The sequence below is a fragment of the Penicillium taxi genome (assembly GCF_028828555.1).
Source record: "Penicillium taxi strain IBT 34144 chromosome Unknown utg000001l_segment0_segment0, whole genome shotgun sequence".
In the NCBI taxonomy this organism is placed as follows: domain Eukaryota; kingdom Fungi; phylum Ascomycota; class Eurotiomycetes; order Eurotiales; family Aspergillaceae; genus Penicillium; species Penicillium taxi.
Window position 1 is genome coordinate 3,083,093 of NW_026643203.1, and position 27,538 is coordinate 3,110,630.

At 47.9% G+C, this 27,538-nt stretch overlaps 7 protein-coding genes across 7 annotated transcripts; 2 read left to right on the plus strand and 5 right to left on the minus strand.

Annotated features, from left to right (window-relative positions):
* Positions 1–90: 90 nt before the first annotated feature.
* N7495_001122 (ribosome biogenesis GTPase LSG1) lies at positions 91–2,103 on the plus strand (the record flags this gene model as incomplete). Its single annotated transcript, XM_057203792.1, has 1 exon — positions 91–2,103. One exon carries the CDS (start codon positions 91–93, stop codon positions 2,101–2,103), a length of 2,013 nt encoding a protein of 670 aa, XP_057067865.1.
* Positions 2,104–2,453: 350 nt separating this feature from the next.
* Positions 2,454–4,011, minus strand: N7495_001123 (uncharacterized protein; the record flags this gene model as incomplete). Its single annotated transcript, XM_057203793.1, has 4 exons — positions 2,454–3,260; positions 3,320–3,532; positions 3,596–3,841; positions 3,937–4,011. The coding sequence occupies 4 exons, from the start codon at positions 4,009–4,011 to the stop codon at positions 2,454–2,456; spliced, it is 1,341 nt and encodes a 446-aa protein (XP_057067866.1).
* Positions 4,012–4,722: 711 nt separating this feature from the next.
* N7495_001124 (Spo12 family protein) lies at positions 4,723–5,175 on the minus strand (the record flags this gene model as incomplete). Its single annotated transcript, XM_057203794.1, has 3 exons — positions 4,723–4,807; positions 4,872–4,961; positions 5,021–5,175. 3 exons carry the CDS (start codon positions 5,173–5,175, stop codon positions 4,723–4,725), a joined length of 330 nt encoding a protein of 109 aa, XP_057067867.1.
* Positions 5,176–5,663: 488 nt separating this feature from the next.
* N7495_001125 (Sad1/UNC domain protein) lies at positions 5,664–8,153 on the minus strand (the record flags this gene model as incomplete). Its single annotated transcript, XM_057203795.1, has 1 exon — positions 5,664–8,153. The coding sequence occupies one exon, from the start codon at positions 8,151–8,153 to the stop codon at positions 5,664–5,666; it is 2,490 nt and encodes an 829-aa protein (XP_057067868.1).
* Positions 8,154–9,455: 1,302 nt separating this feature from the next.
* Positions 9,456–11,387, minus strand: N7495_001126 (putative serine/threonine protein kinase; the record flags this gene model as incomplete). The annotated part of the gene is made up of 1 exon (XM_057203796.1): positions 9,456–11,387. One exon carries the CDS (start codon positions 11,385–11,387, stop codon positions 9,456–9,458), a length of 1,932 nt encoding a protein of 643 aa, XP_057067869.1.
* Positions 11,388–18,290: 6,903 nt separating this feature from the next.
* N7495_001127 (uncharacterized protein) lies at positions 18,291–20,867 on the plus strand (the record flags this gene model as incomplete). The annotated part of the gene is made up of 6 exons (XM_057203797.1): positions 18,291–18,617; positions 18,685–18,797; positions 18,851–19,780; positions 19,831–20,126; positions 20,175–20,622; positions 20,675–20,867. The coding sequence occupies 6 exons, from the start codon at positions 18,291–18,293 to the stop codon at positions 20,865–20,867; spliced, it is 2,307 nt and encodes a 768-aa protein (XP_057067870.1).
* A 403-nt stretch (positions 20,868–21,270) lies between these two features.
* On the minus strand, positions 21,271–27,207 carry N7495_001128 (vacuolar protein sorting protein DigA; the record flags this gene model as incomplete). Its single annotated transcript, XM_057203798.1, has 8 exons — positions 21,271–21,355; positions 21,407–23,993; positions 24,059–24,234; positions 24,627–25,770; positions 25,828–26,491; positions 26,547–26,915; positions 26,985–27,068; positions 27,124–27,207. The coding sequence occupies 8 exons, from the start codon at positions 27,205–27,207 to the stop codon at positions 21,271–21,273; spliced, it is 5,193 nt and encodes a 1,730-aa protein (XP_057067871.1).
* Positions 27,208–27,538: the final 331 nt, after the last annotated feature.

The following is a 27,538-nucleotide window of genomic DNA, read 5'->3' on the forward strand; positions in this document are numbered from 1 at the left end:
TAAAATATTTCCTTTTCTAGGCGGGGTTAATATTCTTGAACTTTTCCACCCGTTTTACACAAACACGAACAGAAAACACCACCATTCATCATGGTGCTTGCTAAATCCAAAAATACCGTGGGGCTGGGTAACAGCCTCATGAATGACCGCTTCGGAAAAGGAAAATCCTCAAACCAGAAGAAGGCCTCGCACAATGCTATTGCGCGAAAGAACATGGACGGCGAAACCTACGTCACCAACGAGGCAAAGGAGGCATCGTGGGTGAAGATGCGCTCTATCACTGAGCAAGCTGCCCTCGATGAGTTCCTCAGCACTGCTGAACTTGCTGGTACCGACTTCACTGCCGAAAAAATCAACAATGTGAAGATTATCCACTCCGATCAGAAGAACCCCTACCTCTTGTCTGCCTCTGAGCAAAAGTCAGCCAGACAGAAACATCAGCAGAATAAGGGTCGGTTGACGGTGCCGAGACGACCCAAGTGGGATGCGTCGACAACACCCCAGCAGCTGGAGAAGATGGAACGCGAGAGCCTGCTGGACTGGCGTCGCGGACTAGCCGAGCTGCAGGAGAATAACGATTTGCTGATGACCCCATTCGAGCGTAACTTGGAGGTCTGGCGTCAGCTGTGGCGTGTCATCGAGCGATCGGACCTTGTTGTCCAGATTGTCGATGCGCGAAACCCGCTCCAGTTCCGGTCCGAGGATCTCGAGAAATATGTCAAGGAGATTGACCCGCGAAAGAAGAACTTGCTTTTGATTAACAAGGCGGATATGTTGACCGACAAGCAGAGAGAGGCGTGGGCCGAGTACTTCGAGACGCACAAGATCAACTTCCGTTTCTTCTCCGCTCACCTTGCCAAGGAAAAGCTTGAGGCGGAACTTTTGAAGGAGTCCCAAGAAAATGCCAGTGAGGATGAGGACGAGAGTCTTGCCGCATCAGCACAGAAATTAGACGTGGAAGACGAAGCGCCCGAGAAGGCGGAGGAAGCCTCTGCCGAGGCCAAGGAGGCTCACGCAAAGCTTGTAGACCCCGATCAATCACTCGGAGCACACATTCTGGATGTGGAAGAGCTTGAAGAGCTATTCTTGGTCCACTGCCCAGAGACAGTGCAAGACCAGGATCCGGCTAATCCCCCAAAGCAGAAGACCACTATTGGTCTTGTCGGATACCCCAACGTGGGTAAGTCTAGCACAATCAACGCACTCCTTGGTGCCAAGAAGGTGTCCGTCTCTGCTACTCCCGGTAAAACCAAGCACTTCCAGACGCTCTACCTGTCGCCAGAGATTCTTCTGTGTGATTGCCCCGGTCTGGTGTTCCCCAACTTCGCCTCTACCAAGGCCGATCTGGTCGTAAACGGTGTGCTGCCAATCGATCAGCAGCGTGAGTTCACAGGTCCTGCCGGTCTAGTCGCCCAGCGTATCCCCAAGCACTTCTTGGAAAGCGTATACGGTGTGAAGATCATCATCCGACCCACCGAGGAGGGTGGAACCGGTATTCCCACTGCCAGCGAGCTCTTGCGCTCATATGCTCGTGCTCGTGGTTTCTCTACACAAGGTCTGGGTCAGCCCGACGAGTCGCGTGCTGCGCGATACGTTCTCAAGGATTACGTCAACGGAAAGTTCGTTTTCGTCCAGCCTCCTCCGACGGCAGAGGGAGAGCCAACCATCGACCCACACGAGTTCAACGTCGATCTTTATGACCAAGCTCATCTCCCTGTGAAGCGTCAGGCTCAGATCGCCGCCAAAACCGTTGGAGACGTCGATGAGGATGACTTGGATGTAGACATCTCGTCTTTCATTTCCAAGGATTCCGGCGCAGACCGTCAAGGCCCGCGATCCCGTAACATCGACAATGGTTTCTTTGGTACTGCCACCGGCCCTTCCGCTGGACGCATTTCCCTTCCTTTTCAAGCCCAGTATACAGCGCAGGGCCAAGAGCTTCGCAAAGCGCCCACTGGCCGTAAGGAGCGTATGATGATCGCTTTAGATCGGGGCGTGGATGTTTCTGAAGTTAGAAACTCAGGAGGCAAGAAGCACTTCAAGGGAAACAAGAAGCGTGCGAAGGGCAAGCGCAACAACGGCGATGATGATGACTACAATTAAAAGTGAATTCTTGTTTATATCTGGCTTGGGTTGAGTTTATCTTTATACTTTCGAGATGGTCATTTCTATGTCCATGTCTCTTGGTTCTCCTCTCGATCATGTTTACGTGCCCCATGCTTTCCATTTCTTCTAGGAGGAGAAATCAAGGCCGGAAATGACGCCTGATGGGCCACGGGTTTCCATATACGGGGTTTGCATACTTTCAAGGCGTTAAGGATTCGTATGATGAGTCTACATTCCAATATTATACCACATCTTCGAAATGTCTTTTCACACCTATCTTTGAGTAAATCTCCACAAAATTCATTCCGACATTCAGCATCGACAGCACTGTATCCTGATGTTCATTTTCACAGATGACTCTTAGCCTTAAATCCAGAAGCAATAAGCAAGCGATCAGACTCCTCCTGCTGCCACTTTAACTTAGCAATAACCTCATCCCTTCGTGAACGATTCTCCCTCCGACCCAACTGCTGCAAATGAACCTCATCTGGCCCATCAGCAATGCGCAGCGTCCGAATCCCAGCCCACAGGTATGCAAGTGGGGTATCCTGACAAACACCCGCAGCGCCATAAGCCTGAACAGCCCGATCGATAACTGTCAACGCAGACTGTGGAACAAGGACCTTAGCCTGAGCAATCTCCTTCAACGCAGACTTTGCATCTCCCTGATCAATCTGAATAGCAGCGTTCAGAACAATTAGCCGAGCGGCATCGATCTCAATCCGCGACTTGGCTATCCATTCTAGGATCACGCCGTGCGCGGAAAGAGTCTTGCCGAATGTCTGCTTGCGCTCGTCGTTCACGCGCGCGATCATCCACTCTAGCGCTTTCTCTGCTGCGCCGATCGTGCGCATTGCGTGGTGGATGCGGCCGGGTCCTAGACGGCCTTGAATTATTTCGAACCCGCGCCCTTCGCCTAATACCATATTTGCTACCGGGACGCGCACGTTTGTAAAAGTGATGTGGCCGTGGCCGTGTGGGGCATCGTCGTACCCGTATACGTGTAGCATGCGGTTCACTTTGATGCCGGGCGTGTCGGCTGGGACTAGGATTACGGATTGTTGGCGGTATGTGTCTGGGTTTTTGGGGTCTGATTTGCCCATTACGATATAGATCTTGCAGCGAGGATCGCCGGCCCCGGATGACCACCATTTCTTTGAGATATCAGTTCTGAATCGTAGATAGGTATTCAAGGAATTAGAAAGGAACATACCGAGCCATCGAGGATGTATTCGTTCCCCTCACGCTGAATGCTTAACTCAATATTAGTCGCGTCACTTGACGCGACATCCGGCTCAGTCATTAGGAATGCAGAGCGGATTTTCCCATCAAGCAACGGCGTAAGCCACTGCTGCTTCTGAGCGTCGTTTCCATACTTGGCCAGAACCTCCATATTTCCAGTATCAGGCGCGGCATTATTAGTTGCCTAAAACATGAAAGAACTTAGTAACATGTCCCTTGATGAATTTGTTTGGGATGTGGAACTCACCTCTGACGCAATCTTGCTCTTGCCTAGTAATTCAGCCATTAGTCCGTATTCAAGGTTGCTAAAGCCTGCTCCCTGGCTGAAGTGCCTCTTGGGCAGGAACATGTTCCACAGGCCGAGCTTTTTTGCCTTTTCTTTCAGATCTTCCAGGACGGCGGGATTTGTCTTCCATCGCTTCTCGCCTGAGCCGAGCTGGGCGGAGAAGACTGCATCGCCGGGGATGCAGTCTTTCTCGACGAACTCCTCGACCTGTTGGTGAAATATGGTTAATTAAGTACTCTAGTATGAGAGGTTCCATTTGATATGGTGACCAAATGATGTAGAGCAACTCAGTCGGAGCTTACTAGGTCAAGAGTCTTTTTGGCCCGGTCGCTAACGAATGGCCGGGCGATAGGAGGGATTCGAGTGGAGGCAGACATTTTGTTAAAGGGTATAACAAAGATGATGAGGTGAGGTGTCCCGCATCTGAAATATTATATAATATTGGAGTTGAATTGCGGAGTAGCTCGACAGTGGAGAAGCCGGGATTTTGCCTCGGCTTTATTTGTGTTATGGCACCACTAATAATACTACTACTCGGAACTGGAGTAAACAGACTGGAATCTAATGAAGTGCCCTAGTATTGAAATGATCTAGGATAATGAAGTTACTTCAATAATAACTACCTATGTGGTAATAAGATCCCTACATTAGTTCAAGCAGAACTACTAGAAATCACTACAATCTACAATCTACTCACATCTATGCCATTGAACACACTCGGTACCAAGCATTGCTCCATTCCATTCCCTCGACGGGAGAATTACCCTAGATAAGCATAAGCGAGTCCAACCCGAGAAACCCCAATAACAGACCAAAACCGAAAAGAATCATCGCGGGTCATAACAAAGGAAAGCAAAGAGGAAAGAAAAAAAGAATAGAAACCGACTTTTACAAGACTGGACATATCCTATAAGTCCAGGAATGGAATCCCTTTGTAACGGAGGCGTCCAGCGCCCAAAGCCCAGGAGATCCGCCGAGGATGATATGGATGGGCCGAGGGTAAAAGTAAGCCAGACTTATGCGTAGTCTCCGATGTCAAAGCGAGATCAACAAAATAATCAGGTCTTTGATTTCAGACTTCGATCATTCTATTCAGTTCGGTTCTGTTCAGCTGTCGATTGCTCGTAGTTCTTCTTGCCAAGCTTGGCGAACAGGGACTGAGGCTTGCCGGCGCTGGAGAAAGATATAAAGATTAGCCAGGTTCACTTCATCGTTCCATTTGAGTAGATATACGTACTTCTTGAACCGCTTGCCCTTGATATCGCTGAGCTTCTTTGTGCAGGGGCTCATGAGCTCGTCCGATGGAGAGACATAGGCAGTGGGTTGCCTGAGAGAGATCCAGTCAGTATATTGATTTGAGCGTTTGCATGTTTCTGAATAACTCACTTGTCACCACTCTCCAATTTGCCCTGCAGGATCTGTCGGTGGTGATCCATGGATGAGAGATCGACAGACTTGAGATCTGTCTCCACGGTCGCGTTGGAGAGGTGGGTGTTTGTTGGGCGGTCGGCCAGTGGCTGTGCTTGAGTAGTTGCGTCCATTGTGTGGGGAGCAGGAAGAAAAGAATGTGAGGATGTGGTTTGTGTGAGGTAGAGAAAGAAGGGCCTGGAGAAGCGATCGGATAAGAGGAAAAAATGAGGTTGTTGGTACAGTGGGGAAAGTGGAATGATTGTTGGCCGGGCAACGGCTCAAACTTTGACTCAATTCCATATGACGCCACTAACAAGGACCATTCTTGTTTTAGGGGTCTAGACTTGATGACTCTTTGTTTATTCCGTGTGTATTATACTATGTTAAAAGCCTCGCCCTATTGGGAAATCGATGTCGTAGTTCATACACTGGTCATGAAAAATAGATGCCTCCAAACGCCAAAAGAGAACAGTTAAAATGCAATGACATGGCTCAAATACAATCCAACAATCAAACAATCCATACAGGCAGCAAAAGGACTGGGGAGTAAATGCAAGTAGGGTAGTTAATATGATGGCAAGCAAAACTATGATAGTGGTCTATTGGATGCGTTCAGTGCTTAGGATGCCAATTCGACATCTTCGTCCTCTAGATCGGAGGTCGTCTTCCCATTCATAGCAAGAGGAACGCTTTGAGATCGGTAGAGTGGAGTCCCAGGTGTAGGGGGTGTCTGTGTATGCTCACACTTGTCATGGTCTGGTTCATGATCGAGATCGGACGTAGGAGTCGGTGGAACATAAGCCATTGTCGGACTTGCGGGGCCTTCTTGTGAAGTAGAGCTGCTATCAGACAGATTCCGCCGGTGAATTGCATTCTTATGGTATGAGGAAGTCGGCCGTGTAGACGAAGGACTCGCAGAGGGTGATGCAGAAGCGAATATCGGGGATGAGGGTCGCAAGCTGTACGATCGATTGACCATTCTCTGTACGCGAGGGAATTCCATGTAGTTGCTGACATTCCCTCGAGAGAAAAGGACCAAGGCAAAACAGCAGAGGACCATAATACTCTGGATGAGGGTGACTCTTTTCTGTGAGACGAGCTCATCTGCAAGAACGCCTAGTTGAGCACTTAAAGCGTGTACTTCCTGGCGGTATAGGACACGCTGGTGCTCAAATTCAAACGCGACGGTCTTCCAAACTTGATCATACTGTTCTCGGAACTCTTTAAGCTCGTTGAGAACGGTCACATTCAAATTCTCGAGGAAAGTGGTTGTCTTCGCTAGCTGGCGTTTCTCTACTTTGTTGAATGCATCCCGAAGAATGCGAGACTGATCCTCGATGTATAGTAGGGAGAGGCTAGAATTGGATTCAAGCATCTGAAGCCGCTTGTGAACGGACTTGAAGAAGGACTCCTGAGTAGTGGGATTGGCAGATGGCGGCTGCGTAGATGTAGGTCTAATAGGTTCTGGTGATGGTGGTGCCTGCATGGTTTGCTCCTCTTTCGCGTTACTAGTACTCCTGCCGGTGTCCTCAGCTGTAGTGTTTTGCTGAGCCGACTCTACTGCCGCTACTGCTTCTGCTGTGGATGCACCTGGTGCCGTCACGACAACCTGAGGGTCACCTGTCTTTCGAATGTCTTCTGCAGCTTTGGATGAGGAAGAGGAACCAGCCTGAGTCGCAGAAATAGTATCACCCATGACAACCGTCGAGTTCGATGTTTGGACTGTCTGGGCTGTATTGGCTGTTTTGGAAATTGGCTGCATTGGTTGCTCAAATATACCACAAGTCTCTACGGGCTTGGTCGGAGCACCAAAAAGTAGCATTTCCAGTTCGGTGAAAGGATCCGGGAGAGACTCGTTCTGCACATTACTGAGTTCCTCTTTGACCACAGCTTCTGGTACAAAGATCCCATCAACGGCTTGGGATTCTGTTTCTGCACCATTAGGTAGCCCGGGAGGGTCAGCTATCTCCGCTGATTCCTCTACAACCTCAGGCTCCTCGCGGCTAACACTCTCGTCGTGTTTGTACTCTTCCATCATGGTGGTGCCATGGACACGAATAAGACTGACAGGACAATAAAACTCATGACCATAGTGAGTCAAAAACTCAATGCGGAGGTACCGAGCCCAGATAAGTGAGTTTGCAACGGCAAAAGCTTGCACTTCACGAGTGTTGCGTGCCTCGTAAATCCCCAGTTCTTTCCACTGGTCCGGTTTTGCAGGGTACCTGTCCGAGACGCTCACCCGGAAAGTGTGAAAGATGGAGCTAAAAAACTCGTAATTTGCCAAGACGACAGTATCCACGAGAATGTCATCACACAGCTCCAGAATAAGGAACTTGTTCTTAGCCCGACACTCATTCAACATGTAACTATCTTTGTTTTCAAGGAGCACAGAGGACGAGCCTTTACATTCGGAGTTCGTCTTGAGCACCGTAGCTGCACAATCAAAGGAAGCATAGTTGAACCGCTCTTTGCAAGTCGTACCGGCATCTTTGCGGCGGGAGACGTCTGCCGGTACAATGCCCTGTGCATAGGTGGGATCATCATAGACATCTTTATCCTGCCTATCCACTTGCGGTGTTGGAATAGGTGTACCCCAAGACGTCAGACTGACAGCCGGGGTCTCAGCTCCAAATCCTCCAAAATCCAGCTCAATCTCTGCATCATCTCCTAAAGAGTCTAATGCATTATTAATTCCCGTTTGTTGTCTGCCATCCTTCGCATTTTCTGCTGGCTGTCCACCCTTGGCCAAATTCTGCTTCTTCCAGTCTCCAAATGAGAGGAAGCTGGAACCGCCAAGTAATGAGTCCGTGTCTTGTTCCTGGTCCTGTGCCAGCTCCACAGTCAACGCTGCAGCTGTAGCTGCTGCACCTCCTGCAGTTGCTGCAAGATCATCCGCTGCATGAGATACAACCACAAGTCCTGAGGCTGAGGCATGTAACTCAGTGCGCAAGCAAATGGGATACCGAAACAACTCTGCCTCTGATTTCCAGTGGCTGCTAGCCTCAGACTGCTGATCATGCTGAGAGGATTGCGCAAAGCCTGCCAATACAAAAGTTATCACGAAGTGTTGTACCAAGACTTTCCATGACCGTCCTGCGGTCAACATTATGGATCCTTGTCTGATAGATAACCGCCCTGCAGAGAGATCTGCAATGACTCTCTGGTCTGTATCGGTGCTCGAGAGTACCGTGGCAAGTTTTGTCTGTGGCCCCCAAAGGATGAGACCTGCTTATTCTCACTCTGAAAGCCCAGGCTGAAGGTTTTATGATTATGATGTGCACATCGTCGTGGTGTGGCTGGTGAGACCAATCAGGGCCCGGTCGTGATTATCTTGAAGAGTTTTCCGATCGGTGGTTGGGAAGTAGGGGCGGTGTAAGAATTCGGTGGGCGAATAGAAGATTAGGGTTTTCTAGGGCAAATGTTGGAAGGGTTGTAAACCAAGCCAAGCTCGGACTGTGGGAAGTGGATCGTGGCAAGTCAACTGCTTGACACCTGGGGTCACCGCCCTTTTCACCGCCGGGTTTCTTAAGGAATATGAGGAATACGTAGTATGGCCTTCAAACGTGCCAATTTCACAGTAGAGATTATCAATATTGCAATTTCTATCCGAAATCAGAGCTGGTTCTGCTGAAAGTTCAATTAATGCATGTACAGTGAAAAGTTAAAACTAGTCCAAATGAACTGCTGGTCAAGCATCAAAGCATGGACCCACAAGTACATATGTACGAACTAGGGCTAGTAGCAAGACAACAAGACAACATCCGTGCGCATGCAGAAGTACAGATGCAATGCATACTCACGAGTCTTCGCAAAGCTCGCAAGTTTTGAATGTTACAAATACGAATACAGATATATATCTTAAATGTTCACGGTGATCAATCTCCATATAACTATAGCTAAAGGTAGTTCCGTACATATAGAGAGCATCAATATCGGTAGTTGATGCCCGCGCTGCCATCCATGGATGTTTCCCATCCTTTCTTTTCCGAGCTTTTGTCCGTATGCAAAAATAAAAGGTCCTCTCCAAAATGAAGACATCCCGCCTTCTAGTGTTTTTTGGTGTGCGATGTCTCGCCGTTCTCTCCTGCCCATGGTCTTGTATAATACAATGAAGATATGATGGAGTAGAAAGAGTAGAAGAGAAGAAAGACCATGGGTAGGGTTGCGATACCGAGGCATCTGATATCAGCAACAGGTTGGAGAGCAAGCAGAGACATCTGCAGACAGTAAATAAAAAACATAAGAGGTAAGAGAAAAAAAAAAAAATAGAAAACAATAATCAAAGTGAGTTTATCGTTGGTGGTTTTTGAATTTGTTTTTTTCCAACTGTTGAAAGTGCAATAGGACGGTAGAGACTGCGAGAAAGAGGAGTTGGGGGTTGAGTGGAGTGACGGGCGGTTGGAATAGACTACAGATGAAGGTCGTGCCATCCGCCCACGAGGTCGAGATCCTCGTCAAGGCTGCCGTGGTAGGTTGAAAACTTGGCTGAAGATGATTTGAAAACATCGGCCTTGGGGGATCCAGCGGGATGATGACGCCAGTCCTTCTGAAGGAAGGGTCGACGTTTCCGATCATGCTGAGGGGAGTCGCGCTTGACTGGAGGGGGCTGATCAAACCCCGAGGACCCGAGACCCCAATCGCGCCGCCAATTGTTGGCAGATCGTTGAGGTCCAAATAAATCACGGCTCTTGCAATTGCGGCGCTTGTCACCAAGTTCAGCCCAACGGTCGAGGTTCGATTTCTTGGGGGTTGACTGTTGGATGGGACGAGGCGTGCTGTTGGAGGATCCAGAATCGCTGCAGAGATCGAAAGATATAGCTCGAATGGGAACAGGAGCAGCTGTCTGGATGGATGACTTGTCGTTGAGTTCAGGAGAGGCGGAGACCAGCTCGCGCGATTCTCCCAGAGGCTCGGTCAGGGTGACATCCTGGCTTTCGTGACTCCAACTACGAGAGTTCTGCTCATGGCGTTCATGGAGCGCAAGGTCCTCGTTCTCAGACTCTTCCTCGTCCCACAGATCGCACCAACTCTTCGAAATCTGATCGTTCGCTTTCTTACCACCAAAAACCATCGAAAGTGACGGCAGAGGCTTGGTGGCGTGGCTTGGTAGCGAGCCAGTGATAGCGACAGGATCCGATCGAGGAAGGAATGATCCTTGGGGCTTAGAGAACTTCATGGAACGGAAGGAGTCACCCATACGAGAATCCACAACAGAGGCCAAGGACAAGGTCTCGTGAACAGAGAACCAGGAGGTACCTCCAGCTTCGGAGGCAGGGAAGAGGTCCTCAGAGTAGCTCTCGGTATCAGGGATAACAGAAAGCTGCCGGCTGCAAGGAACAGGGCTTGAAAGCAATGCCTTGGCCCAAGGGAAGGAATCGCTCTGGGCATGGGTACTCTGGAGGGATGGGGTGCGTAGGGGTTCGCGGTTGGCACTGGCGGTGACAACCTCGCGGTCCTCGGTGCAGAACTCATCCAAAGACTCATCATCAGTGGTGAAGCAAACAGCCCGGAGGATTGACTCGCGAACTTCGGAAAGAGAGCGCTTCTTAGGGTCGATGGCCAAGGAGTGGTTCAGGATGGAGAAGGTGTCTTCAGACATGTTGGGAAAGATGTCGAAGAGGGATTGGCGATCACGTACGTAATCAGAGAAGAGGATATCGGACTCAGTGGGCGTGACAAATGGATTGCGAGAAAAGAGGATATTCAACAAGCAAATACCAATGGACCAAATATCGGCCTTCGCGGGAGAATAGCCACCGATAGGAGGTTCATACTGTTCAGGAGCCATATAGCGGTCACTGCCAACACACGCCTCATGGGACAGGGAGTCACGGGTTGCCAGACCAAAGTCACCAAGCTTCATCGAGCCATCCTGCATAAGAAAGATGTTTTCAGGCTTGATGTCGCGGTGGTAGAGGCCTTTGGAATGCATATGTTCGACGGCACTGATAAGCTGAAGCATGAAATCGCGCACATGCTCGGTCTCCAAGGGACCCCGGTTCAAGCGAATGGCTTCGTAGAGATCGCCATTGGAGCAGTACTCCAAGACCAAGTAAGTGTGGGACTCAGTCTCGAAGGAATGGACCATGTTAACCAAGTTGGGGTGGTAGCGGAAGCGCTGATGGCATTCGACTTCCACGAAGCGGTCGATGGGAGAGACGTTATCTGGAGAGGGAGCCTTAGATAGGCACTTGATGGCAACATCCTGGCCAGTCAGATTATCGGTGGCAAGAAAGACCAACCCAAAGGAACCTGAATTAAGTGGTTTCTTGGTGAGGAAACGACCTCCCAGGAGTCGCCCTGGGACAAAGTTGTTCTTCAGGCACTCTGAAAGAGACATTGTTGATGATGCTCGAGGGGAGATAGGATGAAAAGGTAGTAGAGAGGTAGAAAGGAGAATGAGGAGCGATATATGAATCGCTCTCAAACAATATATGTGAAGACGTGTCCACACGTAACAACACAAAAGCAACCAGGCTAATGTAAATGATTATAAAGTGCAAGAACAGAAGGGAGGCCCAGAAAGGAAAGCGACCACCGCAAAGGAGAAAAAAGGAAATGAGGTGCGACGGTGTTTGCTCGATAGTTCATAGAAGTGTACTGAATCGATAATGATAAATGGATGAGTATGAGAAGGAAACGAGATAGCGCAGCGGCGCAAGTGAATGTACCCGAATGGGATATATAGACGGTTCAAGGAAAGATTGTAGAGACCGTTATGTGCTCATTTGTATAAAGGTTTCGTTGTGTATAGGTGAAAGGACCTTGGAAGATGGACGAAGAGAAATTGTCGAATGAATGGACAGTTGATAGGCCAAGGACGGCCAGGTCAAAAAGTAGTTTTGAGTTGCGCTGCGTAAGATCGTAATTGGAAGAGAGGAAAGACAAAGACAAGCGAGCCTGTGAACACCGGGTTCAAGGTGGAGAAAGCTGATGACTCAAGTTGGTGGAAGAGTTGAGTATTAATGAGTCATGGAGTGAATCGATTGACAAGTTGATTACTGATGGAAATGAGTCGAGAAGATCGACTCGGTACTCAAGATATTCAGGCTAGTATTCACTGAAATTGGGGTAGATGGGGATCCTGGAGGAGTACCTTCAAATCCAGTTGGAAGCGTCGGTATACTCAAAGCCAGGTTCCCAAGATTGTATATATCCGAGCAAACAAAACAGGCTAACGCTCGAGAAGTCAAGGACCTAAGGAGGGGTCGAGAAAACTACGTATAGCTGTTTATCGAATGAGTCAGGGACTCGGGATTGGATCGGGTGAGGAGAGTAGGAGAGGGGCGGAAGTAGGATAGCTCGATTCCAGGATAGCACGTGTTGATCAGATTCAGTGGCAGTGACAAGTGGCAACTGTTGACTGTTGAATATTGGATCAAAGTGGTAGAGCCGGGGGGCGGATACGAGCAGGGATAATGGGCGAAGAGGGAGATGGAGAAGGAGAGAGAGGAATGTGTTGATGGATATTGTAGATTGGATGATATGGGAATGGGATGGGGGAAAGAGAGGTATATAGGGAAGGTAAAGAGAGAGGATGATAGAGATTAAGAAGGAAAGGGCAGGGGGATAAGGAGAAGAGTCACGGATGCTAGGTAGAGTTGGTGTAGAAGTGGGGAATCCGAGTATAATGGATACTGGCCTAATCACGCCAACCCCAATCACGTATATATTACGGTACAGTACCAATACACCACATCCTCGTGGAAACGTGCGATCTGCAGTAAAGGAGAGAGGCAACACCGTTTTTGTGTTACCATTGACTCACTCCAGAAATGTAAGTGACAATACAACAATACGTAAATACCGGGTCCAGGCAATCCGTAGGCGCAATCTTTCTCCCCAATTCCTCCAATGTTCATGAACCTTCCATTCCATGACCCTTGAAGGCGTCACTTGAATTCCTTTATTATTCAAGTTCCGTTATTAGTTCGCATCTTTGCGTTATCCTCCCAATTGCACAATCCTATTTTCATGGATTCAAATCAGCCTACACATGATTCTTACCATCCACGGTTCCAATTTCTGAATTACTCTATACTAGGTACTCAATATCGGGACCTGCAGTCCAGGCCGACCCTCCCTAAAGCAGCAGGGGCAATGTTTCGACTCACGGCCGAGGGCGGATCAAGGTGGCGCACTATACCTAATGCGTCGGATCGCGCAGCGGAGTCTATGGCAACAGCCAATGATGTCTTATATGTCCAGCACTATGTTCAAACCTGCATGACGGCATGGATTGGGCATTGCGTGATATTCTTCTGATTGGTGATTATCCCTTCCCAGTCCTTTCTAGTTCGGATCTGGCTTTTAGACTCAAGCTAGTCTAGCTCAAGGTACTCAGTACCTGATGGCATAAATATTTACTACTAAGTATTCATAGTATATACTATAATACGTATGTATCGATACTGAGTACACATGACTTGAGGAAATGACACTGTCCCATTTAGACTAGTGTGATCCAGCAAGTCATACCCCCCAATATTTACCTAGGCACGGCATAAGTAAATAAGATGGAAGAAGTAAGAATATAGTTCATGTACTATTATCTGCGTCAGGTACCTCTGTACCTGGTACTTATATAACATTATGCACCTTTTGGCGCGCGGGATTTTTGAGACGTTTTCTGTCCCAAAATTAGGTATCTTGGTCTTGGTCTATCAGGGGCAGTTAATGTCGATGCCGATCCAGGTGGAGCTCATCGATGACAAGAGCCACGTAACTAAAGTAGATCATAGACTATTATCATGTGGGAACTTTGAAGTGGAGTTGTCATTTCTGAATATAGTTAGTTGCCTAGTTGATTCCATTCTGTAAGGATCGTTGGGAAAGGAAAGTCTTACTTTGACTCCCAACTGTTTACTTACACTCTTAGACATAAATCACGGGATTTGTTCCCGTGTTTTCATGCGGTGAAGGATCTTGATGCCAGACCGCCTCCTGGCACGTACCTATACTTTTTAATCCTTGCATAGATGGCACGACGTGGTCATAACTGATCCTGTTATGTACTTTATCATCTATCGATCATTCACTGATCCTTTCCACAGGTGGATCGGTGATCATCGATCATCATCACACCTTCAATTATGTGCTAGTACCATCCTTTGAGTCTGAGTAATGGCCACGCAATACTCCACGGCAATGCACGCCATACATTACAGCCTGTACTCTGGATATTTGTTTTCAATGCACCTGGGAACGTCTATCTACGCCGTAGCAGTCATAGCTCCTTTAATGCAGTAGGCCTCGTCATATTGAGCCACATCTCATGCACATAGTCAAACCTCATTATGCGACCGTATGCGACCGTAGTTTCAAGGTTCTTCATTAAGTTCCAAGGCTTCGACTGGATCCCTAGCGCTGACGGTGATCCTGCTTTCTAGACATTACAATCCCTTCCTTCTTCCTGAAGATATCAGTTACAGTACTGTATACTGTATTGTGGTATATAATGATAAGGATAGAATCCACAATAGTAACTTTGAAAGATAGGGAGATAAAGACTTCTATGGTTGAATTGTTATCTTATTTTCGGCTTATCACCTTTACCCCGCACGATCATCTTTCAGAATAACATACTAAGTAGTAATGAGATCATGAGCGTATCATTTCTATACCAGGTGTACTCTAGTACTACTATTACTATGATCATCTATCAATCAACTTTTAATTTATTTAATTTATCACTAGTCACTATGTAAATATGTAAATAACTAGGTGTTCTTATGAAGGCTATAGTAGCCTCGGTTCATGGCTGCTGTAAAGTTCAAAAGTATCAATATTAAGTTCTCCGGGCTCTGGTCCGACCAAACCAATATTAACTTAGTACCTAGGTAATTAATATTATGCGTACCATAATTCCTCTGCTATCTTAGTTGCCGCCGCTTTTATGAGGGTGCTCAGAGTCAGATTGAGTAAATTTCAGTCCGGAGTGCTAATCACTGAGGGGGCAAGTTGAGAGCGGTGAAGAGGGCGGTAAATGAAGGGAATTTGTGGAGAAAACATCTGAAATCTAAGGCCGGCGTAGTATATATAATATGAAACATAAGACTCCGAGGCTGTTTTCACTTTAATACTAAATAGTGGTCCGCTAATCTAATGTTATTGCGCATGCGGCATCTCATCATTACAGACAGGTCGTAATCGCAAGCACGAAGATTTTGGAGGTATCTCTAATAAGCTGCTCACGCAGTTTCATTGGAACATGGAATCGGCAGCTCTCTCCTTCACCATATTTATACCGCCGAATACACTACGCTTCAGAACAGCGGTGGCGCTGGACTCGATTCACGAGTCCAGTCAAAATGTAAACTGTATTTTCCTATTGATTAGCTGCGTAAATATCTGTGGAAACTTTCGAATCCTATGATAGCATCTCATTATGTGGCCTTTTGGTAGTTGTAGTTTAGAGTACTTGAGCCAGGTTTTAAGGTCATGGTCACTCGGAAGTGGAACTCCTCGCCTCCCTCTTCCTCGTCCTCCTATAGTTTCTTGAAATTTTTGTTCTTCTTGTTGTCGGTGAAATTAGTGGCTTTGCTTACATATTTTGGTCCCGTGGCTCCTATGAAACCGTACAAAGTAAGTATTAATATTTGCGGTTTATTTACAGTTGCTGACTAAAGCCGCAGCCGCAATCGCACGTTTAAAAGCAGCGAGGACTAATACGGAAGGGGATTGCTAAGAAGTGGCAGAGGAAATCTGGTACAAAGGTTAACTACTTAGTGCTGTCTTCTTATTTTGTCTCTATTAACTTCGTATTGTAACACCTATTCAATTCCATTGGTCATCCAATAACTTCAGACCCAGTCGGGACTACTTTATACCCAATGTACCTCCTAAGATGTCCGCCCAAATCCTCAAATCTTCCATACCTTTCTCCAGCTATCTATGCATGCAACTCGGCAAAGGTTTCCGAGACAAGAAAATCACAACTCGACAAATCAGCGGGTGTTTGTATTGTACAGTTCAATAGTAAGCTAGTTCATCCATATCATAAAATAGATACCTCACCTGCAGTCCAGGTAAGACTAGTGTGGTACGATGCCCAGTTCCAGGTGCCATGGATCCAGCCTCTGTTTCTGATTTTCAAGGTTCATGTCCTTGGTTCTCGTGTGACCTTGACTCCACAATGCAAGTTGATCTGACAGTTTGTTCTCGATTGATTTCTGCTTAGTCTTTACTCTTAACCTTGGATGTGATTTGAACTCTAAAAAGGTACCTATCTAGGTAATTATCTATCATTATCTCTTAGATAAGGTATCTACAGTTTTGTAGGCACGCTAAGAGCGGGTACCTAGTAGTCTACTTCAATGTAATCCATGGATGCATATGATATCAACCTTACGGTATCCGTACCCATGGCACTTGATCTCTCCGCACTCAGTAATTGGAAGCTAATCCGTATTCATCGCTTTGCATGATTGGGGCCCCCCAATATTCCCATATCATACCACAGCTCTAAGATCGTCAACTTTACACGAGCCGAACTGCCTAGGTAGGAAGACATTGGTCCAAGTGTGATTGTTCCTTGAGGATCTTGGATCCTCACCTTCCGACCTCAAGGCTCGAAGAGCCGAATTGTCGACCATGACGAGGAGGCTTCCGCTCATTCTAGAAGCGGAATCGTGCCTACAATATTTGTCACACCACCAGAATGAGATGAAGTATTGTTGGGATAGGGCTACCAAAGCCACAATCGAGGGGAAGTATTAACACGTTATTGCAAGTGGCAGGTTGCACAGACCAACGTCGGACAATCCAGGTTTGATAGGTCGATTTCGCTGCCAACGGTTGCCAAGTCAAATTTGAACTTTCAAGGTCTTTTTGTTCCCCAGCTTTGCTGAACTTTTTTTTTGTTTTTTTATTCCAATCGATAAACAAATAATACAATTGACAGAAATGCCTACATTCTACCTAGGTCTATGAGGTCTCGACTCTCGAATGGACTTTTGTGGCTTTTGCATTCATCTTGCCACATATCATCACATACCCTGCCACATTCCATCTGCACCCCGTCAACGTCATTCTGTGCCCCATATTCCCTGTCAATTCTAGCCATGCAGCCCGAACCCACTGTGGACAGCAGACTAATCATTCCGAACGGAGTACTCCGTATGATTACAGAATGTTTGAATGGAGTATTCCGTACTCCAGGTGATTATACGTGGACAAATCATTAAATTCACAACGATCTCGTCCAGCAAGAATTAAAAAAAAGAAAGGCAACGTCAAGAAAGGCGCTCATTGGAGGATTTGTTTCTATTTACGGCCAACCTCTGATATATATTGGGTCCACACTGTGGACAGTCTAGCCTCCACATGCGTGCCTTCATCATACTCCTATTTATATTTCGAGTCGACTGTCCTCTTTTTTAATACGGACCGCCCGAAAACAGTATTGTGGCAATGTGGGTCTCAGTGGCTCAGCCTGATCGGAAATAGGCAAACGGATTTACAAACTGCCAGTGGGGCTGGTCGGAGAATTGGGGAATACGTTGACTATGGAGGTAGAACGGAGAGCGAGTATGCCACATCGTACTTCATATCGAACACTATGGACGTTCTAATTGGTCTAAAAGTTGACATGAGTCAGGTGACTTCATCTTACGAAGTAGGGTTCAGCTCAGTTCGATGAACATCGAACATAGTAGTGATACATAAGTATTGAGAAACATTTGAAAGTACACTAATGTGGATACTACAGTAAACTGGTCATGAATGTATGTTGAAAACGCCTAAAGTCGAAAAACAAAAACGAAGCACAAAACATTCCCAGTCTCTCAACGGGTGATCTAACGCCTTGCTCTGCGATATGTCCTTTCTTCCGATGTCCAGATTTGCAAGTTGCCAACGATCACCAGTACCTCCTGAGCGCGGCTCAATGCGACTTCAGTGCTGTTGTCCGATAAAATCCGTTAGCTTAGGTAGAGACTGTGTCAGGCATAGGTTCACGATCGGAGCTGGCCCTGGGAAGCGTCGATGACTAGGTCATCTCGAACCGAGATCTTGATTCCCTGTAGTTCCTTCGAGATCATAGACAGTTCTGCCTTGTGTGGGCTAATAATTATCACCTCGCTGTACTGAACCTTCGTAGCCTCTAGATAGGTAATTCATCAGGACGAAGACATAAACCGTTCAAGTTTTTGAATTGATATATTTCCATTATAGGTGGCCCAACGCTGAGAACCTCCAACCCAGATGAATGCAATACCTAGGTAATAGACCGTGAACGTTTTGAATGTCAGTAAAGTATGAAGTGATCAAAATTCAGAATATTCGTCTTGTGTTTGATCCGGAAAGCAAGCCCGCCGCGGCTTCCAATTGGTGGATAAGCCAAGCCAATGCTCCATCTGCAATCAAAAAAGCCCGCCGTTGCAAGTCACAAGACGCGATTGTCTGGTGGTGCACCATGAGCAAGCGCTCATTCGATGAGACCAGGGATAGCCAGGCACCCGAAAGTGGTCACAATGGCTTGCCCATCCATGACTTGCTGTCGCCCGACGACGGGGAGCCAACGCCGACAGGTCCAGCCGGCAAGAAGCCTCGGAACTTCATCGCCACCGTGGTATGTATTCTCGTGGCTGGAAACTCGTCGCGTACCAAGTATAATATCATATTGACACTGTACAAAGGCCTGTGAGACTTGTCGCCTGAAGAAGACAAGATGCGACGAATCGCGACCGAAGTGTGGCTTGTGCAAGTCGCTCGGCCTAGACTGTGTCTATAATGAGCGCAAAACATCCAAGTAAAGTCGCCTGGTACTTTCGTATAGAGATCATTGCTAATGACTGCGTGCAGACGGGATCAGTCTCTCACTATGATCATGAGCACACTGCATCGAATGGAGACCAAGTTGGAAAACATCCCCTCTTCGATCCTAAGTGATCTCCACTCCATTCGAGGCCAGATGCAGCATGCAAGTCTCACCGACAATTCACTCGACCATTTGTCACCAGCCATCGGGAATGGTGGCCGACCTACAACGACGCCGGGTTCTACCTTTACCCCCGCTGCGCCGGACAATGACGACTTTGACTGGGAGAACCAACAGCCCGCCCCAGACGCGACGGGCCGCATCTCTATTTCGTTCAGCCAGCACGGTGTGATCGTGTGGCCTGGAGCGCGGCAGATATTACCGGAGTCTTTGCTTTCCGCCTACAAAGAACTGGGAAAGAACTATGTGATTGAACTGGAGTCGACACGGGCACCCCTGCCCATGTTCACTAGCCCATTTCCCCTACATGCCAGCGAGCATTGGCTGGAAGCATTGCCCTTAGCAATGATCAAAGGCCTGGCAGATGCTTTCTTTGGCGTATTCAACCCATTTACCCCGATCATGGACAAGAGCTTTTTCTTCTCGTTCACCCTTGGCTCGGCGATTGAGAGCGGCTTTGGCCATACGCTGGAGAGCTGTATTGTCCTCAGTGTTATGGCCCTGGGCTGCGTGGCTGTGCTTGCATATCAGGAAGGCAACTATCCGCTACCTGGATCCCAGAGTCATAACTTTGAGCACCCGGAGTGGATGAATGTGGTGTATGAAGAGCAGCCTGGCCTGCGGTTCTTCAACGAGGCTCGTCGGCGCATTGGCTTCTTGATGTGTGACAACGACATTCAAAGCTGCCAGTTTTACCTTCTCTCTTCGGTCTATTACAGCCAGATACTGCGTCCAATGGACTCCTGGGCAATGATACACCGTGCCGCAACGTGCTGTCTATCAATGTTAACAAAGTAAGTTTGACAGAATCACTGAGTTTCAACCTTTTCTAACCTCGGTTTAGTCATGAGGTGAACTTCGACGAGTGGGAAGGTGACATGAAATCCCGTGTATACTGGAACTGTCTGATGAACGAGACCATTCTCGTACAAGAGCTGCATCTTCCACCAAGTGGCATCTCACGACTCGAAGAGCAGATTCCAATTCCCAAGTTCATTGGCTTTGATACCACTGGCTACGTGCCAATCAGATTTCCATCGTCAACGACGGTCGACGATTCATACTTCCAATACCACTTCCTCGCGCAGGTAGCACACCGCATTATTCTCACTCGCATCCGTCACTCTCTATACTTCTATTGTGAGAGCACCCCTCCTATACCACGTGCATATATCTAATTCCATACAGCCGACTCGGGATCAATTCCCCTGCCAGCCGTAAATGTCGAACTCCACCATCAGCTCGAACAATGGCGTACGAATCTCCCAGCCGCAATTAAATTTCCCGACTTAACAAACTCGCTCTCACACTCCACCCCCGGCGACCTTTCTCTACACCCGTCACCAAAAACGCCTGCATCCCCTCATCCGTCGCCACGGCCAGATGATAAGCGCCGCCCCCTGTCCCCAGCAGTAGCAGTAACAGACGCAATGCTCCATGGCCGACATATGATCGCCCAATTCCACATCGGTCGTCCATACCTGTACAAAGCACTTCGGATCCCCGAAAAACTCACCGACGACGATCTGGAGCAGATCAAAAGCGGACTGCGGAATGCAATGGATTGGCCTGTTATCCAAGGCATATTCCAAGATATGAAGAGTTGCATTCCGATTAAGTTTGCTTTTTGTTCGCAGTCAGTGTTATCCCTATCAGCCCCTCAAAGTTCATGTTTTAATATTGTACAGATTCTTTGGTCAAGTTCTTATCTTTTATTGCATTGCGCACTCGCCCAGTTATCGTGTCCGCCAGACTCTTCCACAGGGTTGGGAGCGCTGGAACCAGGAAATGATGAACTTTTTGAAGGACTGTGCGCCTCACAGCCCTGCAGTTACGCAAGATCTGGAACTCTTGCGCTTATTGTGGCCAAACCACGAATAATGGTTACGTGTCTAACTGAACTTTTTTTTTTTTTTTGCTTTTCAATACCCTGGGGAGTGGGGAGAGAGGTTCTCTCTTTTGGACTGTCTTTGTATATTCTATTTTTTTCAATGCTCGGTGTCAATGGTTGTGGTCGGCGTTCAGTGTTTTTTCAGTGTTTACATTATTGTTTCATGTAGACCTACAATGAGATACAAGATTAATGATACCCTCAAGTCGTCTCGTCAGGTGGTTATTTACGCATTTGCATTGAATACAGTACAAGAGAAGAATGAGAAGGGTATTGCAAAATGAGACATCTACTTTCTCCAAATGTGAGCATAATATGGGATAAGGTGTAAAGCAGACAACCAGACCAGAGCCAGAGAAAAAAAATGATAGAACTTCGAGAGCAATGATTTCATCAGAGAGACCATTCGTTCTCTGTCTCCGATGCGTTGACGAAAGGCTTGTCGATCAGCTTGATAGCATGATCACCGCAAAGAATACTGCGAGATAATCAGTATTGACCGGAAACAGATTGAAAAATTTAAACTCACCAAGCTTCTGCTATCACCACGTCCAATTCCTTGACAATCTCCTCGCGACGTGAAGTGGATATATCGCCTTTACTCAGCTTTGCCTGCAACTCGCGAATATACCTCTTCTTGCCCCCGGCGCCCTCCAAAACCTCTTTACCCAGACAGTCGCTGTGGAAGGCATGTTGGCAAGGGAAGACGAAGAATTGGCGACTCAGCAGAGGTAATAGGCAGATCCAGCACTTCTCGCCTGGCTCGACGATAGCGTAGCGGGTATCCAGGCCGGATATTTCATTGCGGATCTGATGAGCTGTCTGCGCGGAGTTGTCCATCTCGTGACGGAGAGCGTCGATGTGGCGCGAGTAATCTTCCAAGGCTGTACAGATCTCGTCTTTGAAGTCGTCTATGACGACAAAATCAGGGAAGAATGGAATCAGATCTTCGATGCGAAGCAGCTCGCAGCGACGCAGGAATTCAATGGCTGATTTTATTCCGGTGCCTGGTTGGCGGATCTTCTTCTCGGCGACAAGCAGCCACAGTTTCTTCCGGAGCTTATCGTTGCCTTCTGGGCGGTCTGCCACTATGGCGGCGAGCTCGATGTCGTCGTGCTCTAGGGCGAGTTCGACGGCTTGAAGGTATTGACCCATGGCACTGTAGATATGGATACATGACTGAACTCGCTTATGCTGGATACAGAGCCGGAGGGCGAAGTCTGCGTCGTAAGGAGGCGGCGTGGATGGCTGCGATTGAAGATAGGTGAGTAGCCCGGCTTCCGAGGCTGACTGGCTGGAGGCATGGATGGAAATGAGGGTGTTATGAACGGCAGCGGCTGGGTTTGGGTGATTGACAATAATGAAGTTTAGGTATCGAACAGCCTGGTTCTGGTTGATGGTAACACTGGCAGTCTTGTTGTAGTTCAACAGCGCGGGAATAAGTCTCTCAGGATCAAGGTTTGTCTGTCGCATCAGAATCTCGATCAAACCCGTAGCTGCATGTGTCATGAGCACGCTGCTGTACTTGTAGAAAACGTCCGGCTCGCTCTGCCGCTGTAGAACGTTCAAAGCGTCTGTCCATTTCTCCCGTTGGATCCAGTACGATAAGACGTAATTTAGGTCGTTTGAGATAGTTGCAAAGAACAGTAACTCTCTCTCGCGGCCGTGGCTGCTTATAATGTCGTAGACCGTCCTTTTATCCAGATCTGTTTTGTGTCTATTCAAAAACTCCTGGAACTCAGATTGAATAATGTCCAGCTCAACCTCGATTTCTCCTGTAGTCACACCTTCGGTCAACTCTGCTTTGGTAGCGATATTGTCGTCCAGAGAGTTCAGTTTCGACATGAAAATCTCCACAAGCCAGGTCGCCACCATCATTCTTTGCATGATAGACGCCTTTTTGTATGTTGACAGCTGCGAGAGAAGATACTTCCGCAGGGCATCGTACTCCTTGTTATCAATCATGGTGAGGCAGACCTCTTCGAAGCCCTTACTGCTCTTGCCCCAGACTTTGGCTGCCTCAAAGAAGCGGCCTTCTTTGGCAAGGTAATCACCGGAAGCGGTCAAAACCGCATCACGTTGTGTAAGGCCTCGAGCATACTGGAGGGCCTCCTCAAATTTTTGCTCCTTGAGAAGAACTTTCCACACATCTCTGTCCTCGTCGTTGGCCACAACTTCAAAGATCTCTTTGTTGGTGAATAACCAGTATGTGTTTTGAGTCAGATCTGTAAGAAGGCCCAAAACAATTTGTCGAGGCTCTAAAACTGCCTGGTCATATACGACCTCGTTATTGAGACGATTGACAGCAACTACCCGACCCTCAGCAAGTGCCAAGACATGCCACTGCGAGAGAGTCATGGAAGTAATTGGGTCTTGAATCAGTTTCTTGCCGCCTCGTGCGGATTCCGTGGCTGGGAATTTTGATCGAGATAGCATAGTTGCGCTATCAAATGGGGTGTTCGATGCAAGCTGGCCATGGTAGATTCCTTGGGAGTTGAGCCATGCGAACTCTTTCTCGGTGAATACATCAGCTTGGTGGCCACCAGTACCCGAAGGGGAGATAGCCAATAAAGAAGGTACAGATGCAGAGGGTTTCTGGATCTCATGTGTCAGAGGCGTCTCGCGCTGGAAAAGGTCCGCATATATAGATGTACCACTGTCCCTTCCAGGCTTTGAGGCTCCAGCACGACCCAAAAAGTGAACTAGCTTCCCGTGTGTCGCCAAAATCACCCTCCTCTGTTCGGGGTTGGAAGGAACAGGCTCGGCAGAGATACCGATGACGGGCGAAGCGTCCGGCAACTTGTACACTGCGGTGACATATTTCTCCTCGCGCCGGTAGAACTCAGTGGAGGGTTCAATGTATGTCTCATATATATTTCCATCAGTTGTGCCAAGAAGGATCTCGCGGGTTGAGGCAGTCGGTAAAGAAGGGTTCCAGGCGATGCTTTCAATCGACACACCCTTTAACCGTGATAAAGCCTTAGGCTGACGCGACTGGGTGTGGAGATAGTAGTTCTCGCCGAGCGTAGTAGTGATGATTAGATGTGATGCAGAGGGATCAAGGAACATGCGTTGGATCAAGCCAACCTCGGATGACTTTTTGGGAAGATCGATGTCTGTTGTCATGATACACATGTTAGCTCTGTCCAATCCGACCAGCAACGCGGGGCCAAGATCTTACCATCAATGTCCTCAGGGGTATCAAGGTCGATCCGGAGAATTCGACCTGTTGATAAAGCCAAAACCAGGACATTATTGGCAACCTGCGCGGCTACGAAGTCTGCCGCAATAGGGAATTGGAGCTGGACTCGTTGTACGTCAAAGATGGGTAGGGAGTCGGCAGGCTCCGTTAAGTTGCTAGGAGCAACATAGCTGCTGGTTTCTTCCTGCGCCATTATGCGCGAGCAGCTATATCATGCCGCCCCTCAATTCTGTAGGCTGCAAGAAAGCTGGAGGAGCTTGAGAGGATGAGGGATGTTGAGCTAAAGTGGAATGCGGAGGGCGGGTGCCTGGCTGCCTGAAGATCGAGGCCTCGTAGCTTGTTCATACATAAGCATTTACAGTAGTTAGCCAGATATGGACTATTGTGAGTATCTTGAGATCATTCATATTTCAAACTTATAAATATGTTCTTTGATTTCATGCCTGGGTATCATCATGTGCTAAAAAATGCAAAACCCCGATATCATCATGTCTACCTGCTATCTCAAAACTGTCACAAGAATTATTCATATCATATCATAACGCACTCTCGCTCCGGCTTCACGCTCTTTTCCTTGCTCTTCGACTTCTCCTTGTTCTTTCCTTTAGTGATGCGATCACGGGTTCGTCCGCGCATACTCTTCTCGCTCCTTTCCTTGAACTCGATAGGGGGACCGAGTTTGCCACCGTCGGGAGCTACAGCCTCGTCAAAGTCGATAGCTGTATCATCAGGCTCAGCCTCAACATCACTAGTCAGCCGGTCCTTGCTGCGACGGCCAGCTGCAAACCGTTGGAAGGTCTGTCCAATTCTGGTGTCGCTAGATTGGCTGTTGGCACGGCTTCCGGCCGTGCTTAGGGCCACGCGTGAACTGCGGCGAGTGAATGGAAACGAACGCCTATTGGTCTCCACATCCGAAGGCATCAGCTGAGGAGACGAAGCGGGTAGCGAGACTGCCTGAGCAACAGCCTCTGAGAAGGCCACGCTGCTGGGACGACGTTTAGTGCTGGATATCGGGCTGCCCGTGGTGTCGTCGGGTGCAGTCACTTCAAAGCTGGGTCGAGCCGAGCCAACATCTTCCGCGGCGCTATCGTCAACTATCTCATCAACTGGTAGTGACAGGTTCATGGCGTTGAGGGTTTCAGCGTCAAGAGTACCATTTGACGCGCGCGACGAAGGGGCGGTGGGTGGCAGATTGGCCATGGATGCATCTTGATCGATAGGCAGGATCTGATAAAAAAGTAGATACGGCGACTCCGTCTTCAGGGCTTGATCAATGTCAATAAGAGTAACTCGTTCCGTAGCAAGATCATCAAATCGCATCCAGTGGCGGGGTGCTTCGGGGCACTCGTGATTGCCATCGCTGGAGCCCGGCGGAGTAGCATTAGGATTTGTGCCTCGAACGATGGAGATATAGTGACCTGAGTCAACTGAGTTTCCGCGGTGGCAGACCATTGCCTGCAAGGATAACTTGAAAGTCCCATAGATAGGTGCATTCTCCCCCATGTTGTCATCTTGAATAAAATGCGGCATTCCAATCTCAGTGGGAATATCAATGTAGGTATCAAGTCGAGTGGCTTTTCCTTGAGGAGTGAAAGAATACCGCTTCAAGCACATTCCCAAAATGGGCCTCTTTGATGAGAAATGGGCTGCCACCTGAGCGTCATTGCGGGGTGTGTTATCAGTGTACCAAGCTGCATGATAGTTAATACCAAGTATTACAGAGCGCAATATCAAACAGAAGTACATACGAATGAGACTAAAGAACTGCCAAGCAGGCATCATCACCTCCTTTCTAAAGGATCCCTTTCGGGGCGGTGTGTAGGTGGCAAGTGGCCCCAGGGTCTCTGGTGATTCCTCGGTCGAATCCGGAATAAAACGTTCACGGACAATACTATTTCGACGAGAGAGATTTCGGGATGATAACTTCGCACTGAACTCCGAAAAACTCCCCCATGGGTTCACAAACTGTTTCTCTCCTTCCAATGACTCTGTTCTGGTGGGTGATAGAGTAGGTGTAGTATCTATCTCTTCAATGTGAGAAGTCAAGCCCTTAGATATGGATCCCGAGTCCAGAGACTGAGATCGAGTGGTTTCCAACGTATTCCGACGCTCGATATGACGCTTAACTTCAATTTTGTTGTTGAAGTACGCTTCAAGGCAGTCTTCTAGGGTAAGAGTTGAACCATCAGTGGGTTCTGGGGGGATGGCAACTTCGAGCAATCGTTCGTTAATAAACTTGTGATCATCACTGGCATCCTCCTTGCCGAAGTGGTAAATGTCCATTTTAAGCGTAAGAAGTGGAAGCTCTAGTTTCTCTGTGATGAACGTGAAAGCTTCCGAGGCATCCTGCTGTCGAAGCATTGCTGCATCCTCCCAACCGCAGTCTGACAGAGCGTCTTGGATGTGCTTAGTCTATACAATTGTCAGCCAAGGAAAATACTGACACATATAGAAGATCTGATCTCACCAAATCGGTGGTGATGAGTTTGCCTGATCGCAGCATATTGACCCAGAGTCTAAGCAGAACTACAAGCTTTTGACGTGACTCGTCATTGAATGACTTGTACAAGATAGCTTCAAAGCAGTCAAGGCGTGAAAACATGGCAAATAGCAATGCATCAAGATAGCAGGTGACTCCTTGTCGATTCTCTGCTCCCAGAAGCTTCACATTAGGGGTGTAGCTTCGGATGATACCCTCGATAGAGTCTTCAAGCAAAAGCAGCAGGCTAATAGCTTTCTGAATATCACCTTTACTAGTGTGCAGTGCATAGTTGTAGTGTCGCTCTTCCAATGTGGTGATCCCAATCGACTTCATGTGTCCTTCAACAATCTTGACCTGTGTAACAATTAAAATGATTAGACTAGAGAAATAAACGACAGATGAAAGAGAGAAAGTATTATGTACCTTCTTTTCACGATCCTTGTCTTCAGGAAGTGACTGAGAGCTAAAGAATCCACGTAGAAGCGGCTGTGACAGGGCCGCTGTGCTCTGAAGATAAAAACCACTTAGTGTGACTTCAATTATTAGTGCTGCAGCAACATACCTCTTCTTTATCTTCTTTACTACCTCCACGCCCCGATCGGCTGTGTCGATCGCGACGAGTTAGAAATCGATGAATGCCGCTCATGTTTTCAAATTGCAAAATTATCCCCGAAAAAGAAGAATATGTTGAACAGATCGACTAGAATCGGAATATGGGGAACACCATGCGGAGAAGGGAGGGTAAGCTCTAGTAGGCTAACGCAGAGCTGACTTGATGTTGGTGATCATCCAAGTGGTAACTGACATCTTCAGTTGAAATTGAACAAAAAAAGAACTTCAGATACTGGCACAAGGGGCAATAGAATAGGAAGCAAGGTGCGTCATGCAAATGATAGAGAAGGACGATTGCGGGATGGTGAACTGGAGCTAGTTGATCATCGATCATTGAGCGGGCAGATGATTGGCGCCTGATTATT